The sequence below is a fragment of the Maylandia zebra genome, linkage group LG13, assembly GCF_041146795.1.
Source record: "Maylandia zebra isolate NMK-2024a linkage group LG13, Mzebra_GT3a, whole genome shotgun sequence".
Lineage (NCBI taxonomy): Eukaryota > Metazoa > Chordata > Actinopteri > Cichliformes > Cichlidae > Maylandia > Maylandia zebra.
The window spans coordinates 12297950-12313463 of NC_135179.1; the positions used below are offsets into that span (position 1 = coordinate 12297950).

A 15514-nucleotide genomic window follows, 5' to 3' on the forward strand; every position below is an offset into this window, starting at 1 on the left:
GGACTGAAATCTCGCAGTGCCTGTAAGGTCTCCCCGCTCGAGAAGGCACATATACAGGCCCATCTTAAGGTGGCCAGTGAATGAAATGATTCAGGAAATGATTCAGAACAGGCTTGGGGGAAAGTGTTGTAGTCATATAAAACCAAAATTGAGCTTTTTGGCATCAACTTGTTTGGAGGAACAAAAATTCTGAGTAAACAACATCATCTCTACAGTCGAGCACGGAGGCGGAAACATTTGGATTAGGGGCTGTTTGTGTGCCAAGGGTACAGAATGACCTCATCGCATTGAGGGGCCAATAGACAGGTGCACGTCCAGGATGCAAATCTCCCATTCCATCAAATCACTAAGAACCTCTTTTTGATTAAGATCTAGTGACTGTGGAGGCCATTTGAGAAAAGTGAACTTATTGTCGTGTTCAAGAAACCGACAATAAGGATTTGAGGTTTGTAGAACGGTGCGTTATCCTGCTGGAAACAGCCATGATGGGTTCACTGTGTTCAGTTGGTAACAAGAGGAACAAAATACATTAAGATGTCCCCACCATAGAACCACCAGCAGCAGCCTCCCTGTGAATCCCTGATACAAGATCGGATGGTTGCATGCCTTCATTTATGCCAAATTCTGACCTTGCCATCTGAACGTTACAGCAGAAATCAAGACGGAGCATTTTTCTTCCAATTTTGTAGTCTCAATTTCTCTTTCTCAGTGGTAGCCCGATCTTCTGCTGCTGCAGCTCATTTGCTTCAATGTTTAACATGTTGTGCGTTAAGAGATGCTCTTCTGCATATTTTGGTTGTAAAAAGTGGCTATTGGATTTAGTTTTTTACCGCCTATCAGCTCAATGTGGTCTGCCCATTATTCTCTAACCTCTAGTATTTTCACCCAGAGAAATGAGTTCTGTGGGATCAGTAAATCAGCAGTTTATGAAATACTCAGACCAGCCTGTCTGTCAGCAACCATGACTGTTCAAAGCCCCTTAAATCACCTTTCTTCCCCATTCTGATGCTCTGTTTGAACTTCAGCAGGTCATCCAGACCATGTCTAAATGCACTGTGCTTTTGAAAGGTGATTAGCTGATTAAAATCATCATTTTTTTAGGAAAAAAGATTCATGGACAGCATTGCTTTGCGGTCTCCCAGCACAGGGAGGACTCTGTTCACTGAGTGACAGAGTAGCAAGCTGCCGCAGTCAGTCTGCAGCCGTACACGGTATAAGAGAAAAAAAACTAAAAAGCAATCTGCTTCCAGTAATCCTCGTATATCTATATGCAGCACCACTGTTATCTTTAAGTTGTGCATATGGTGATTTTGCATGACAATGTTGTGTAGTGAATCAGAAACAGCCTGTTGCAGCTGATTACAACTCTGGAGCTCAAAATAACTCAGCAAAGCCAAAGATAGTTTAGGGGTGGCTGCCTGGTGATGAATTAAGTGGACAGCCTGTCTGCAACTAAAGACACTGAAATGCATTAAATTCCAAAAGCTTGGTTTGCATGCTCGTCTAAACCTGCTAATCTTTATTCCCGAGGGCTTAGGTAACCAATGATGGACAATTTACATCATGTCAGCACTGGTGAGACACAATAATGAGACATTAAAAAAAATAAAATAACTAAAAAGAAAGAAAATTCAAGGAATAAATGTACATTTATTTTCTGTTTTTGCTGGTCAGTCCCCGGTTTTGTGTTGCCATTAAAAATCATAATTCATTCAGCTGAGGTAAAACTCAGTATCAGTGCAATATCACAGATTGGGCAACGGGATTAAGGGCAGGACAACTGTTTATTATTTCAGGTACCAGGGCTGCATTTTAATCTCTTAAGGCTCACACTATTAAAAATGTCTACACTGTTCAAAATAACAGCACAACACAAAAATGAAGAAACCATTAAGAAAAATAAATAATTTGTCAACTAGCTGCCTAATCACACAATGCTAAAATGCTGTTTGCATTATTGTATGATCAATTCAGACACTGGTTTTGTTCAGTGGTTCCTTTGGGCCTCTTTTGCAAAGGATAAAATCAGATCCTGCTAATCTAAAGCAAAACAGACTGCAGTTATTTATTCTGCTTGTCTGTGCTGCCAACTTATTGCTATGCAACTTTAACTGGCAATAACGGATTTTTTGGCCTCTTCAGGGCTGCAGAGGAACAACAATGACATAACCACCAGACAGCATGACATTGTCAGCACAAAGGTGTTTATTCTAATCATTTATTTAGAGCTACTTAGTGAATAACGTTCTTTGTTTCAGTTCTATGTTGGTCTCCACCTGCCATTTTAGCTGATAAACGCTACCAGCTAGTACCTAACTTGCTTTTTGGTGTTAGTCAGGAAGTATAGGTGCTCAATCACTGCAAGTGACACATTTTGCTTTGTTTTCACAGTTCAATTTAATAAACTGCTAAAAAAACAACAACCAACAAACAGCTGTGTGAGTAGTTATGGTTAGCATGAGATTATGACTTATTTTCCAAAAACATGTTGTGTGAGCGACCTTTACTGGGTGTTTCTGAAGTGAAACCACAACATCCTTGACCTTTGATCGCAAAAATGTAACCAGTTCATCCTCAGGTCTTTGGCCTAGTTTTGGTTGTGGCTGCACAGCCCTGGTTTTATTATACACAATGACATAGGTTCAAAGTTAGCTGTTGTGGCTAAAGATATCCTGCAACATTACAGCCACAATGAACCGCGTGCGCCGATGAGCCAATGGGAGTCCAGCGTGAGTTGCCATGCCAATTGTTTCAACAGTGGGGGAAAAAACAAAACCAAATAATGGAAGTAAAATGTGCAAAACAAACATGTTTACAAACTCTACCCTCTGGCGGTCATCACGGGCGAGCAGTAGAAACAAACAGCCGTGTGGGCTGTTTCTGCGGGCATCGTCTTTGCACCGTTTACATGCATCAAACTTGATGGCTGACTCAAGTTTACCAGGCCCATGTCACGCACTGTGGTTTGCAATTAACTGATAAGGTTGCTAAAAAGCACATGGTGCGCAGGAGACTTTTGTGCAAAAACTTGAAAAATATTCTCTCAAGGCACCCCTGAGATACTGCACTCACGTGAAGGATGGACAAACAAACAGAATACAACACTGGTGCTGCTTAAAAACTAATAAAGTATAGCATAATATTAGCATGGACTAGTTTTGTTAGTACAGCTTTGCATTTTCTTACCAGAGACACTTGCAGCAGCCACACCAGCAGAGGCAGCAGGTGTTGGGTCGGGGCTGTCCAGGGGCCTGGGGTGGGGCCTCAATATGAGCCGCCTGCCTTTTTCTCATCTCCACTCCACTCACACTCCGGGGCTTCACCGTAAAGAGGACGAGAACGTGCAGTTAAACATCTTATACATTCAGATGTTACAGTAGATGAGGAAACAAAACAGAAACTGTGCGACAGGTGAATTTATGTGCAGGGGAGAGAGGAAGAGCACTCAGGCAGGACAGTACAGGAACTTCCCTTCTTCATACGTTGCGAGAGTTTCTGGCACTGAGCCAAGTCTTTCACTCACCTTTGACAGAAACTACAAATTAATTTTAACCAACACAGAAAAACAGGATCTGCGTGTCACAAACACAGACAAGCAGGCACAAATTCATGAGAATTCATACCAACTCACTCAGGTTTTGTACATACGTTATGTGCAATGATGCATGACGTCAACCTAAAAAGTTATTGCGATCTTTTGCTTTGAAATGACAATAATGTACGATACCGTTACAGGTTTCTCTCCTGCTAATTCCTTCATGTTTGATTCCTCGCACATGCTGGACCAAAAACTTCTTGATCCACGACAGCTACAGTTTGACAGGCTCCAGCCTAAAACACTCACACTGGTGCTCAAGTATCCTGGGAGCACCAACGCCATTTAAAGACGTTATCGTATCAGGAACATAAATGTCCAGATGATTCGATGATGCCATTTGCTGTGCAACAAACCAACGATATCCTAGAACAACAACACGTGTAGTGTTTGCCTGCACTCTCCTTGTTGCTTCAAACTGATTTTCACTCACTATTAAAGATTCTGAAGACTAAAAACCAAAACCCCCTCTGTCAGGTCTTGGATAGTCAGACAAAGGTCATTCAAAGTGTAAAGCAAAACTACGCCCATTGTATTATTAGCATAGTCTAACATAAATAACATTTGGTGTTATTGTATCTCACTGGGGAAAACATCTTGCAGTAATGAAATTGCTGATCAATCATTGCCTCAATCGATGTGATGAATCAGGAGTCAATGAAAAAAATCTTAGAGGTATTCTGTGTTTGTTTTATCAAACTGTCTAACACCAGAAAGAAACTGAGAAACCAAGTCCGATATTGCTCTAAAGGTGCACAGGGAGAAATCAGTTGTCATAATTTTGTAAAACATCCGTCAGCCACTTCAAAAATCACTATAATTGGATATCCAGTAAGCACAGCGCAGTGTTCACTGATTGAATTGGAAACTTTTGCAAAGGTTTTGTGGGCCATTTCTTTGCCGCTGCAGCTACAGCTACTTTAAGCGATGCCTAAAAATAGCCATGAGAAACAAAAATGTGCAGCTAGCAATTTTGTAGTCACACTCTGTTCTCCTTTAATTAAAGCCATCTTGGAGAGTGCTTTCCTCTCAGTAACAGCGGAATAAAAATATGGTGGCTACCTCTCTGTGACTGAATGAAAAAGAAATATTAATAATGAAATAAAATAAATAAATCGGTGGTTGCCCAGAGATTGCACTGAATTCTTCTGCTGTGGAAGACTGACTGCAAGTAGTTGCAGTGACCAGCGCAATACTGTCAACTTCACCTCATGCACAGGTCTCCAAAGTCCAACTTGGACTGACTGCAATCATTCTTAGAAAGATTGGCAGAAGTTTCTGTTTCAAATCTGTGAGGTTTTGAATTTAAATTTCTGTGGATGCAGAATTGGAGAAATAAAATCACTTTTACCGGTAGCAGCGACGAAAATTTATCTGGTGTGTCTCATCAGTTTTGCATAGGCAAACGAAAGCATGCGAATACTGGAAAAATGTTAGCAGTTATTCTTACAGTCATGATTTCTTTACTAATGTGCCACAACATGGGGAAAAAATTAATAAATAAAAAAAAAAGTACAAATACATGGGGATTGCCATGAGTCTACAAAATTACACTATAGACTAGTCAGTGGGCTCCTCCATGTCTCTTCTGAACATATCTGATTTGCCAGTAAGATATTCCAGAGGAAAATTGCAGCTCTTTAATAGGAATTATGCAAATTTTGGGGTTAGAGGTGTTTATTTTTAGACAGTTTTTTAAGGACTCTTTTTTTGAGAAGGCCATTCTCAAATTCCATTATCTAGAAAAGTACCTAAACTTATTCCTTCAAAATTCTTTGGGTAAATATCTTGTACTACGGCTCTATACACACAGACTTTCAGGGGTGTAGCTCATGTTAACACAGAATGATGAATCTGTAGGTGTGTAGAAACCACAGTTTTGCAGATAGAGGACTGACATTTTGTTCGCATCTTCTCATATTCATTGCACATAACTTTCTTTAAAACAGTCTAAAATGAGGAGAATGGTTTCACAGATAAAACCTGGATATGGTGGGAAAAAAATTCATCCTACCCTAGTGTGATACCCCAGGTATGACTGACGCCATGTACGAAATCCAAATCAACTTGTTTAGAAACAAGAAGTTTCCCTTATTATATCTAAAACTTCACCTACTCTTATGACCCTTATGCTATTTATAGGTTTACTTGGTGAGCTTATTATACTGGGAAAACCCTTACCTCACAGTGCCATAAGCTTTAACCGTAACGTAAAGCTCAGCTGCAAACATATACAACTAGAAATGCTAGAAAGATCAGCCACGAGGATGTCAAAACTTTAGCTTTAAAGTTTTATGCATTTACTTAGCTGGGAGGGTCTAATCAAATGCAGTATGAGAATTAAAAGTATACTGACTGAAAAAGCACTCCTACCTGTAATGTCATGGTTCAAATTAAAATCTTTTCATAAAAAATGTGAAAATCCAAATTTAAAAAAAAAAGAAGAAAAATATAACTAATTTTCTTCTTTTTTGTTCCCTCTACTCTACAGACGGATAATTTGCTTCAATGAAGAAACATGGAAGGTACGGCTAAAAAGACAAGCCCGATATGCAAATGCTGTCGTCCGTCCAGCGGAGCAGCCATCGGTTATTTAGCAACTGGGCGGCTACCGTGGAAAAACAGGCTGTTAGACGTAAACCACAGAGAGGGTATGGCTTTGTTCCAAAGCCAAAGAAGGAGGATGCACTGACATGTCATGCAAATGGGGTGGAAATACTAACACAATAACATCAGAGGGCAAAGAAAAAAAAAAAAACAGATGAAAAAGATAGCTACAAGATCTGTCATACATGCAGTACATTTTTGCAAATACTAAAATAATACCAAAATAGAGGACGCCATATTAACCAAAACAATCATCATCCAAAAGTCCAACTTGACGTTGAAGCTTCCACTCTGCTTCACCATCAGGCAGTTTTTCACGAGAGCGATGCAAATGAAACTAGCGTCCTATTTCACAAATTAGTGCCACATGTAAAACGCCAGAAACATTTGCACCTTGTGCAGACTTTGACCTCGCATCAGCGCAAGCAGCGTTTGCTTTGATGAGGCACTAAGTGCAAAAAGTAAAAGAACAGAATAATGACGTCACCGTGGCACGTAAGTCGCAGCCTGCCTCCATTCTCACTTTGTTGTGGTAGGGAAAATGGTTAATAGCGTTTTCTTTACAAAAAGACAAAAACAAATAAACCGTTTGTTGAGAAACTGTGTGAGAAAAAGCATCTTACCATTAGTTATCTGAACACAAATTATTTCTAACTCTGAGTTAACAACACCTCGTTTTCAAAGATAAAGAACGTCCTTTCAAGGTGACAGATCATTTTCCATTCATGGCTAATAACCGACTGATATCAAGCACTATATACAAATAACCGGTGGGTTGCTTTGTTTCACTTCCATGAAGAAAAGACTTTTACTAAGCAACATTTAAATTCATGTCCATTCTGAGAATTACAAATGAAAATCAAAACTTCAACTTTAAAATCGAGAAGTAAAAGCCAGTCACCCTTTGCTGCCGACTCATTATCTTACACGATCTGGCAGATGTTGCTTGGTCCGTCAACCTCCAGGACCACAACTGCAAACTTTGGTTATGAACATGAACATATGACTTTTCATTTTGACCCCTTAACCAAAGCATTTGACTTTATATTTCACACAAATTTGGATCCTCACTGTGACAGTAAACTTGAAAATACAAGTTCAGTTTCTGTAAAATAAATAAATAAAAAACAATCTAAATATATTAATTAAATTACTGGGAAAGCGTGAAACTTACCATGAATTAGTGAGTTCCTAAACACAGGTCAGACAGAGTAGTCATGGCATGAGGTAATAGGTTGCTGGATGCTAGCAGGCTGGTTGACGAAGTGACTGACTGGGGGACTGTCTGAGCGTCTTTCTGACTTGCAGGAGATTTGGGGCAAGGCGAGGAGGTTCTTTTCACCACAGGGCAGAGAGGTTACTGGTATCACCATCCCTGACCAACTGGCACAGAAAGGGACACGAGAGCTGAGATGAAATGCGACCACTTCCTCCCCTCGTTTCCTTACTTCACTCGCTACTTCTGCTTCTCTCACCAACACCTCCTAAGCTTCCTCAGAACTCTGTGAAAGGGTCATTTATGGACTTGAGGGTGTAGGGAGCATTCAAAGTGCAGCATCTGTAAAACACAGAACGTGAACAAAAAGAAAACACCATGAAACACAGAAGTTGACTTTAAGTGAAAATGATCAGTCAGGAGAAATATATCCTGCAACGACAAGAAGACAGAAGCAGATACGAGCAAATGCGACACAGAGCAGAACCTCATTTTCATCCATCTAGATTAGGTGTAGATGCCCAGTTGCCCAGTTTTGGAGTTATAAGTGGTAAAGATATCTACTCTTACTTGTCTACGTGTGCTCAATTGGCAAAGATTGCAGCAGAGAAACTAAGCAGCAATGCCCTTTTCTAGAAACTACGATCTGGTTATTCATGTTTCTTGTTGTAGAACTCTTTTCTTTCTACTATCTACACGCACCGGCCAAAATAGGTATGAAACTGCCTAACATTTGAGCTCAGCTCAGCTGAGTTTATATCCTGTCACATCCTGTGTCGTTGCCAGATGTAGTTCAAAAGAAAAACAGTTGCTGCATAAACCTGTGAACACCGGGACTTTTTCAGTCACCGGGCTTTGATTTCTAAAAAAAGATATTGTGTTTTTATTTTTTCAATGTAGTGCCCATTGAAGAACCATGAGGAAGGTGCCAATTATTTACATTAAATTCAAGACAAAGGTAGGCATTTCTTCAGCCAAAACCTCCCAAACTGAGCAGCTCACACCAAAGTAGTCTAGATAGATAAGCAGCACTACAGCCATAGGACAATGTAAAAATTTGCATTTAATTTGGGAATGGACTGTATTTTAATATACAATCAATACATGAGAGGGGTTAACGATGACAAAGATCTACTGGTTAATGAGGAAGTCGACTAGGTGAAAAAGCTAGCATATTCATCTGTATTGAAAACTAGGGCTGCCACGATTTGTCGACTAGTCACGATTACGTCGTCGACGACTGATTTAATAGTCGACGCCTCGTTTGAAGCTTTGTAAGATCGCAAAAGACGCAGGAATAATAGCAGGATTTAAGAGCGTTTCTTTGTCGGTTAATTTACGTTTTCTTACCTTCGTAGTTGTGTATATATATGATGCAGCATATAACTTAAATCCTTTATCTAATTTGCTGGCGGGGGTAGTCCGTCACTCTGCAAATCCGATGAACATCGGTGATGTTCAATTTTGGGAGCTCTTGTAGGCATCGAGTGTAGAACGTCGCCATGGTTTAACCGCACCGGAAGCACTGGAGCAGGACTACATAGAACGCGGAAGTGTTAGTGCAAGTAGCGGTAGCTAGTTAGTTTTAATATTACTCTTATTATTCTTTCTGGGTCACAAAATAAACGTTTAACATATTTTCAGGCGAGAATGTAGCTGTGTAAACCTCAAATATCGGCTCAGTTTATCAGGACACCACATATTTTCAAAAGCGCTCCGACGTTTTCGGACTAGCTCGATAGCTAGCCGGGGGCTAGGTCACTAGCGCCGTGAGAACACCGGACTCCCGGCAAATTGTTTTCAAACCCACCGCCGTCTTTCGCGACTCAGGTTAAATATATATGAGTCACTTAGATAAATTAAAAATGTTGTTGTTTGGCTTTTTTTTTTTTTTTTTTTTTTTTTTGTATTTTATTTGTTCCTGAGTAAATCGGTTTGGCTGAGATTAAAGTTATAGTTTTTACACAGCTGAATAAACGTCAAGCAGACAGCTGATTATCAGAAGTGTGAGATGCTGGAGAATATTCTCCGGTGTCCTGTTATATTTTAGATAGCAAGGAGTTTATTAAACTTTACCGAAACAATCTGCAAATTTCATTAAAATTGAATAAACTATCATCTTGTCTTTATTTTTAGTTAGCACCTTAAAAGCTTAAAGCTGTAAGCTAATGATAGTTATATAAGAGCAGATGCTGCTGGTGCAATAAGCTGTAGTTTTACGTCCAGTGGATGATGATCTGATTAGTCGACTAATCGCATAAATAATCGGTGACTAGTCGACTATCAAAATAATCGTTTGTGGCAGCCCTATTGAAAACAGACATCAGCTGAAGCTGTACTTTTCCTCTGACGCCTTTGTGCAACAGCTTCCTCTTCTCAGCCACCAACACAGACGCTGATACCATAATACTTTACTTGTGATAAGCTAAAGGATGTGGTTAGAATAAGACCAGTTCAACCAGGAAATGCAGTAAATGGCAAATGATGCTGCGAATGCTTATCTTAAACATTTATGGTGCAAAGCATTAAGCTCACTGGCACTGCAACCCAACACTCAATCAATGTCAAAAGCCATATGCTGGATTTTGGCCCTGAGAGAGGCTGCTGTGTCTCCTAGATAGCCCTCATGCTCCATGTTCTTCATGCAGGAATTAGTGCTCCAACACCGTGCTTACTCATAACAGCAGCTTAGAGGTGTTCGCATGGTGACCTTAACACTATTGCAAATTATCAGCAGTCTGCAACTTAGAGTGTAAAATTAGCATATACAAAAAAAAGAAGATAAAGATAATATCTAATATTGAAAAGACTTACCAAACAAACTAAACATCTTCAGTTACAGTGGGTTAGCAGCCTTATCAGCTCTGATCTACAGTCCCTCACCCACCCTTGCCTATACATGGCTCATTTCCTCCACAGTGATGTCTAGCAAGATAAAGAGCAACACAAAGAAAAAAAAAAAAAAAAGAAAAAAAAATCGAGGTTCACATGTCACTACCATCCCTCCCATATGACACAACATGCTGTCTCAATACTGCTCTACTGTAAAAGCAACGTGAGGGGAGCATCAACATCCGTTCATGCCAGTTTAAACTGGTTTGAAAACAATAGTTTCCCTTGTATATTAAGAATCTATGACAAATTATTTTGCACAGCAGCTTGTTAAGATCAGGCTTTTTCATTGTACTTGTGAGTTTGCTTATTCCTGTTGCGAAGATGATCACCAACTTTAGTGATGTGCTTCCTGAATGAAATGAAGAAAATGACTATGGGAAATGTTTACGACAAAGCTCGGCCCGGTTTGGAATTTGGAGACTGATGCCCCTGATAATCCACGTGAGTGAAAAAAATTCCAATATGGCTAAATCATCCCGGGATAAAACTGCACAGGAATGGCTTTCGAAACACAACAAAGAGCCCAATCTGTGCGCTTTGTTACTGATGACGTATCGAGCCTTTTTCCGGGTCCAAGCCTCTACTGCATAGAGAACGCTGTCAGTGTTGAAATGCTGCAGTAACACCTCCCTTGATGTTTTTGAATTGGCATGAGCTGTAAAAAGTTGTTTGGTTATTATCCTTATTCTTCTGTACAGCTTTCTGTCTTTTTAAATAGCACTATTCATATACAAGACACCTTTAAGCTACGTTTTGTACAGTACCGATATATTCAGACATTGCTGAGATTTTGGTAGGGAATAATTTAGAACAATCCCACAAAATACTCATTACTAACCTTGTTTTGTGGATGATGTCACCTTATACCTTAAATTAATTTGTGTCTGCTGACTGGGCACCTACAGGTTTGATATGTCAATGAGAGCCCTACAAAGTCATAAAACCTCCCAAATACTTTGCCAGCGCTGCTCTTTTTATATCAGCTTACCGTAGTTGGTCTGAAGCCAGCCTTGGGGCGGGAGGCTAACAACTAGCCTAATTTCACCAACCCTTTGAAACTTCACCAGCACTTTGTTTTTCATCTTTTCATCTAGAATTCATGTAAACTGCTTCTGAATTTTAAATTCACTCAATCTCGCAAACATTTTTAATTGTTTAAAACTGATTGGGACATCTAGAAGAAGAAATACATTGATTGCTTTATTAGTGTTTAAAGAAAAAAAACAAAAACCCAACAACAACAACAACAACAACTGGTGCCTAAATGCTAATTCGCTATTGGGAACTAAAGAAGCTTTTGGTTGCAGAAATTAATAAGTATTCTACACTTAGCAAGAGGATTGACTTGGCTATCAAACTCCCTAAACAACCTTCAAATTAAACATTCACAAAACTCAACGGAGCCCCTGAAAAAAAAAAAAAAAAATCTGCTTTCAACCCTGTCAGACAACATCACAAACAAAAAGAGCTGCTCTGCTACATGTGCTGCAGACAGTCTAAAAATGACATTAGAGCTGCTCTTTTGGACACTACATGCTAACCTTATTTGTAAATTAATCTTCAAATGCTTTAAAAAAAATGTATGGCTTGTTAACTATATCTATATATCTATATATATATGAGAAAGGACATATCACTGAATGCTTTTAGGGATCAATTTAAATGTCGATACTGGTGCCACCGAGTTTCACTGCTTTCAAGAATAAAAGTTGCCATCCTAGAAGCAAATAACATCAGATGCTGATAGGTCAGCTTGCATTCTGTTAGACCTCTTTGAATGAAGAGTACAGGCCTAATGAGATTAATCAGGAAGTCTCTCAGGATGCAGTTGCAACATAACCTGGGCTCCTCTGACTCAACACACCCATGGGAAACTGCAGTGATGGTGCTGCTACAGCTGTGCACTGCATGATCTCTTAACAGTGTATTACATTAGATAAATAACACACACAAAATGCACTCCCGAGTGAGAAAGTTAACAGGACAGTCGCAGAACGGAATCTTTTGAATCTCCCTGAAGGCCTGTGCATATCTTCAGATATGAAGAAGGCAATCTCATCAGACCTTGCTCTCACCCTCTGTACACTAGCTCTGCTGGCTAGCTGCTCGGCTGGTTTGTTTTGCATGGTTGTCTCCTGCAGCTGCAAGAACCATCTGAGCAGAGTCGCTGCAGGTCCGACCAGCCGGCCGGCAGAGGGGATCCCCTCGCAGCTGACACCACCGACGGCTAACGCAGTCAGAGAGGGGGCTCCACAGCGCTGTCAGCCGCACAGACATTTTACAGAAATCAAACACCACCCACTTTCTTCTCGCTAGCTTTAGCAGTCAGCCTGAGATCGGCTATCTCTCGCAGGGAGAGGAGGCGGTGGCAGCTGAGCAGCAGCTAGCGCCGTGCTAACGTCAGCTAGCCAACCCGTGTGGACCCTTAGCGCAGAATAATCACCACCTTACCCCTTTGCGGTGGGCTGTCAGTGTCCTAGGATGATAGGTGTGAAAAAGCGACGTCCCGATGCTTATTTAAAGACATCGTAAATTGGAATCCCGCGGTGTAAAGTCCATCGCCGCTGTTTTTCTGCCATCCGCCCCACTTCAGCACCGAACGCCGCCGAGCCCCTGGATGCACTGCGCAGGCGCGCTGCCACCGCCGCTCTGTGCCCGCAGTTGGTGAGAAGATGCACTGCCGAGGCTGCACACAGTCCGGTCACAGAGGATCATTATCACAGCTGTGCTGCTGCACAACTGAAGACGCCCAGTTTGCTTTAAAAACAATGCTGTATTGGCTTTGGTCAGTATCCTAAACACAAGCGAGCACACTTTCGGAAAGCCAGTCAGCCGGTAATAAAGTTAGAAGGCCACCATTCATACAAGAGGAAATGTGTCCCCGGGTTATAAACTCGTAAAAATGAACCATAAACTATCTCACATACAGACTGTCCTGATGTTAAAACAGTTTCCGCAAGAAACAGTTGCTGCACTAAAACAGAAATGGGAACAACGTTTTGCATTATTTCTCTCGTCTCAGCATAAAGCCCCATGCATTGTTAAAGCTTATCAGTGAGATTACACCGACTTCATGAAGCATATGTGTTTAGCACTTTTACAGTGTTAACACAGTATGATGATCATATTATGCTTTACATACATATGCAGACAACAAGATGCTTAAAATACGCACTTTTAAGATACAGCTTGAATACTTCTTAAATAATGCTCAGGTGAGTTTAAAGAAAGACATCTTTAAAATGTAATACATAAACACATAGTGAGGTTTTCTAAACATACATCAATGAAAAAATATACTATATTTTATATAATATATAAAATATATAGAATCGATTTATTCTGTTAATCGCAAGCTTTCCCTGTATTTCTGATTTAGTGTCACAGATTATTTTAATTGTGTTTAATTGATATTTCCCTCATCACCGTGCAGCCTGTAGAATGCAGGCGCAATCTAGTAAATCTCAGTTTTTGGCAGTAAATATATTTTCCACTTCCACCACACGGGGGCACCACAGCTCTGCTCTGCTTTCTCTCTCTAACACACTCGGTCTTTCTCTCTCTCTTTCTCTCAAACACACACATATGCACACAAACACCTGTTCTGATGCGATGTGCCTCCCTATATGTGTGAACGGAAATGGCAGGAAACATTATTGCTGCTACAGTGACGATTATAGGCTTTGAGCAGACAAATAACTCATTATATGTGCGCGAAATAACAACCCGCTGTGCATAAAGAAGAAACACTTAAGTGAGCTCTGCATGGAAATTGTTCCAGGACTGATGGATTGTGCATTTACTCTCTGGCAGGCCTCCATCTTTATACATCTGATGCACTCAGTGTTTAGTTGTGAGGAACTGTGGTTCTCCAGAGGGACAATTACGAAAAGGTCATGGCTGGGAGGCTAAGATGGAAGATGGGAATGTTCCTTGACACCATTTGCTCATTAATAGGGATTTGAAGAGGCCTGGATCAACTCCTGTTTTCTTCACGTGCTGAGAGTGATTGCACTGATTTGCATGTGAAAAGGTCAAGAGCCACAAAAGCACCATTCTGCTTCATCGTGGCAAATCTCGAACATGCAGCAGTGAATTTTCTGGCATAGATAGTCGGAAGACAAGCGTGCATGTCCTTAGCTGACGAACATCCAAGCACAGACGTGTTTGTGCATTTTTATTTATATACCTCACGAGCAATGAATAATTAGGCAAAAAGTGACTCTGCAAACATCTGTTTGGTTTTTCAGAGATAAACAAGAGGGAAAGAAGATTAACCTTTGAGTAACCCGGATGGGTCATTTATGACCCCAGCTGTATATTTATATGTGCCACTGTGATATTTAAAATCATAACAATACTTCAAAGAAACAGTCAACTTTTTTTTTTTTGGCCCACCAGTGTTGCAAAGACAAGGGAAAGCTATTTGGGATCTCTGTATCTGAGGTATCTGTATGTTTTATTTATTTTATTTTATTTATTTTTTACATCATAGGCTGTAATTGTATTTTAGCTTTCTAATCACTACATTGCAATGTTTTGTGGCTTGCCATGGCTACTAGACCTAGAACAAGCTTCAGTGAGATCCAGGAGTACATGGGGTTTGAAAGCCAAGCAAACAGAGCAGACAGGCACATCATGGACAACCTTGCTGCTTTAAGGGATATCTGAACAATGTGTGCGGCCCATTTACCCAAATGATATATTCCTGGTAGGATAAAGAAGTTGTCTATTAGAGGGAGATACGGTATCAGACGATAGCCTCTTTGTTTCAGCTGAGTATGACACCACATATCTGGTGGATCTGTGATGCAAAAATGATTTTAAAGCACAAGTTATTTGGATTAGAATATTTTTAAATGTGTATCAAAGATAAAGGAAACAGTGTAGGCACAATAAACACAAATAGAGACATTAAAATATAATGAATAAATTTTTGGCACTAAAATACTGTGGTTACTTGTTAAGGAGGCTATACACTTCAACAAAAGTGTGGGATTATTGCAGAGCTCTTCCTGCTTCTTTTTTACATCATAATTATGCTTTGTGCAACATTTTCTGTGACTTTGAAAAAAGATCATTCATTCTTTGCAAAACTAGTTTTGTGACTCCATGAGTGTGAGTTGTACTTTACTCCCATTATTCTGTAGGAGTCCGGCTTTTCACCACAACTTCCGTTTTTAGTTAATCATTTGACAAAT

At 40.2% G+C, this 15514-nt stretch overlaps 1 protein-coding gene across 3 annotated transcripts in view; it reads right to left on the bottom strand.

The window, feature by feature from the left end:
* The window catches only part of rgs17 (regulator of G protein signaling 17), a 28257-nt gene extending 15271 nt beyond the window's left edge, over positions 1 to 12986 (bottom strand). The window contains exons 1-4 of one of the 3 annotated variants that reach the window (XM_004551447.3): positions 12765 to 12986; positions 7678 to 7760; positions 7377 to 7585; positions 3187 to 3317 (exon numbers count right to left, since the gene is read on the bottom strand). In XM_004551447.3, the coding sequence (XP_004551504.1) occupies positions 3187 to 3317; positions 7377 to 7379 (134 nt within the window). In that variant the 5' untranslated portion in view covers positions 7380 to 7585; positions 7678 to 7760; positions 12765 to 12986. Of the gene's footprint in view, positions 1 to 3186; positions 3318 to 7376; positions 7761 to 10232; positions 10408 to 12764 lie in introns of those variants that run through there. The other 2 variants (XM_004551446.3, XM_014409960.3) reach the window with 2 other exon arrangements.
* Between the last annotated feature and the right edge of the window lie 2528 nt (positions 12987 to 15514).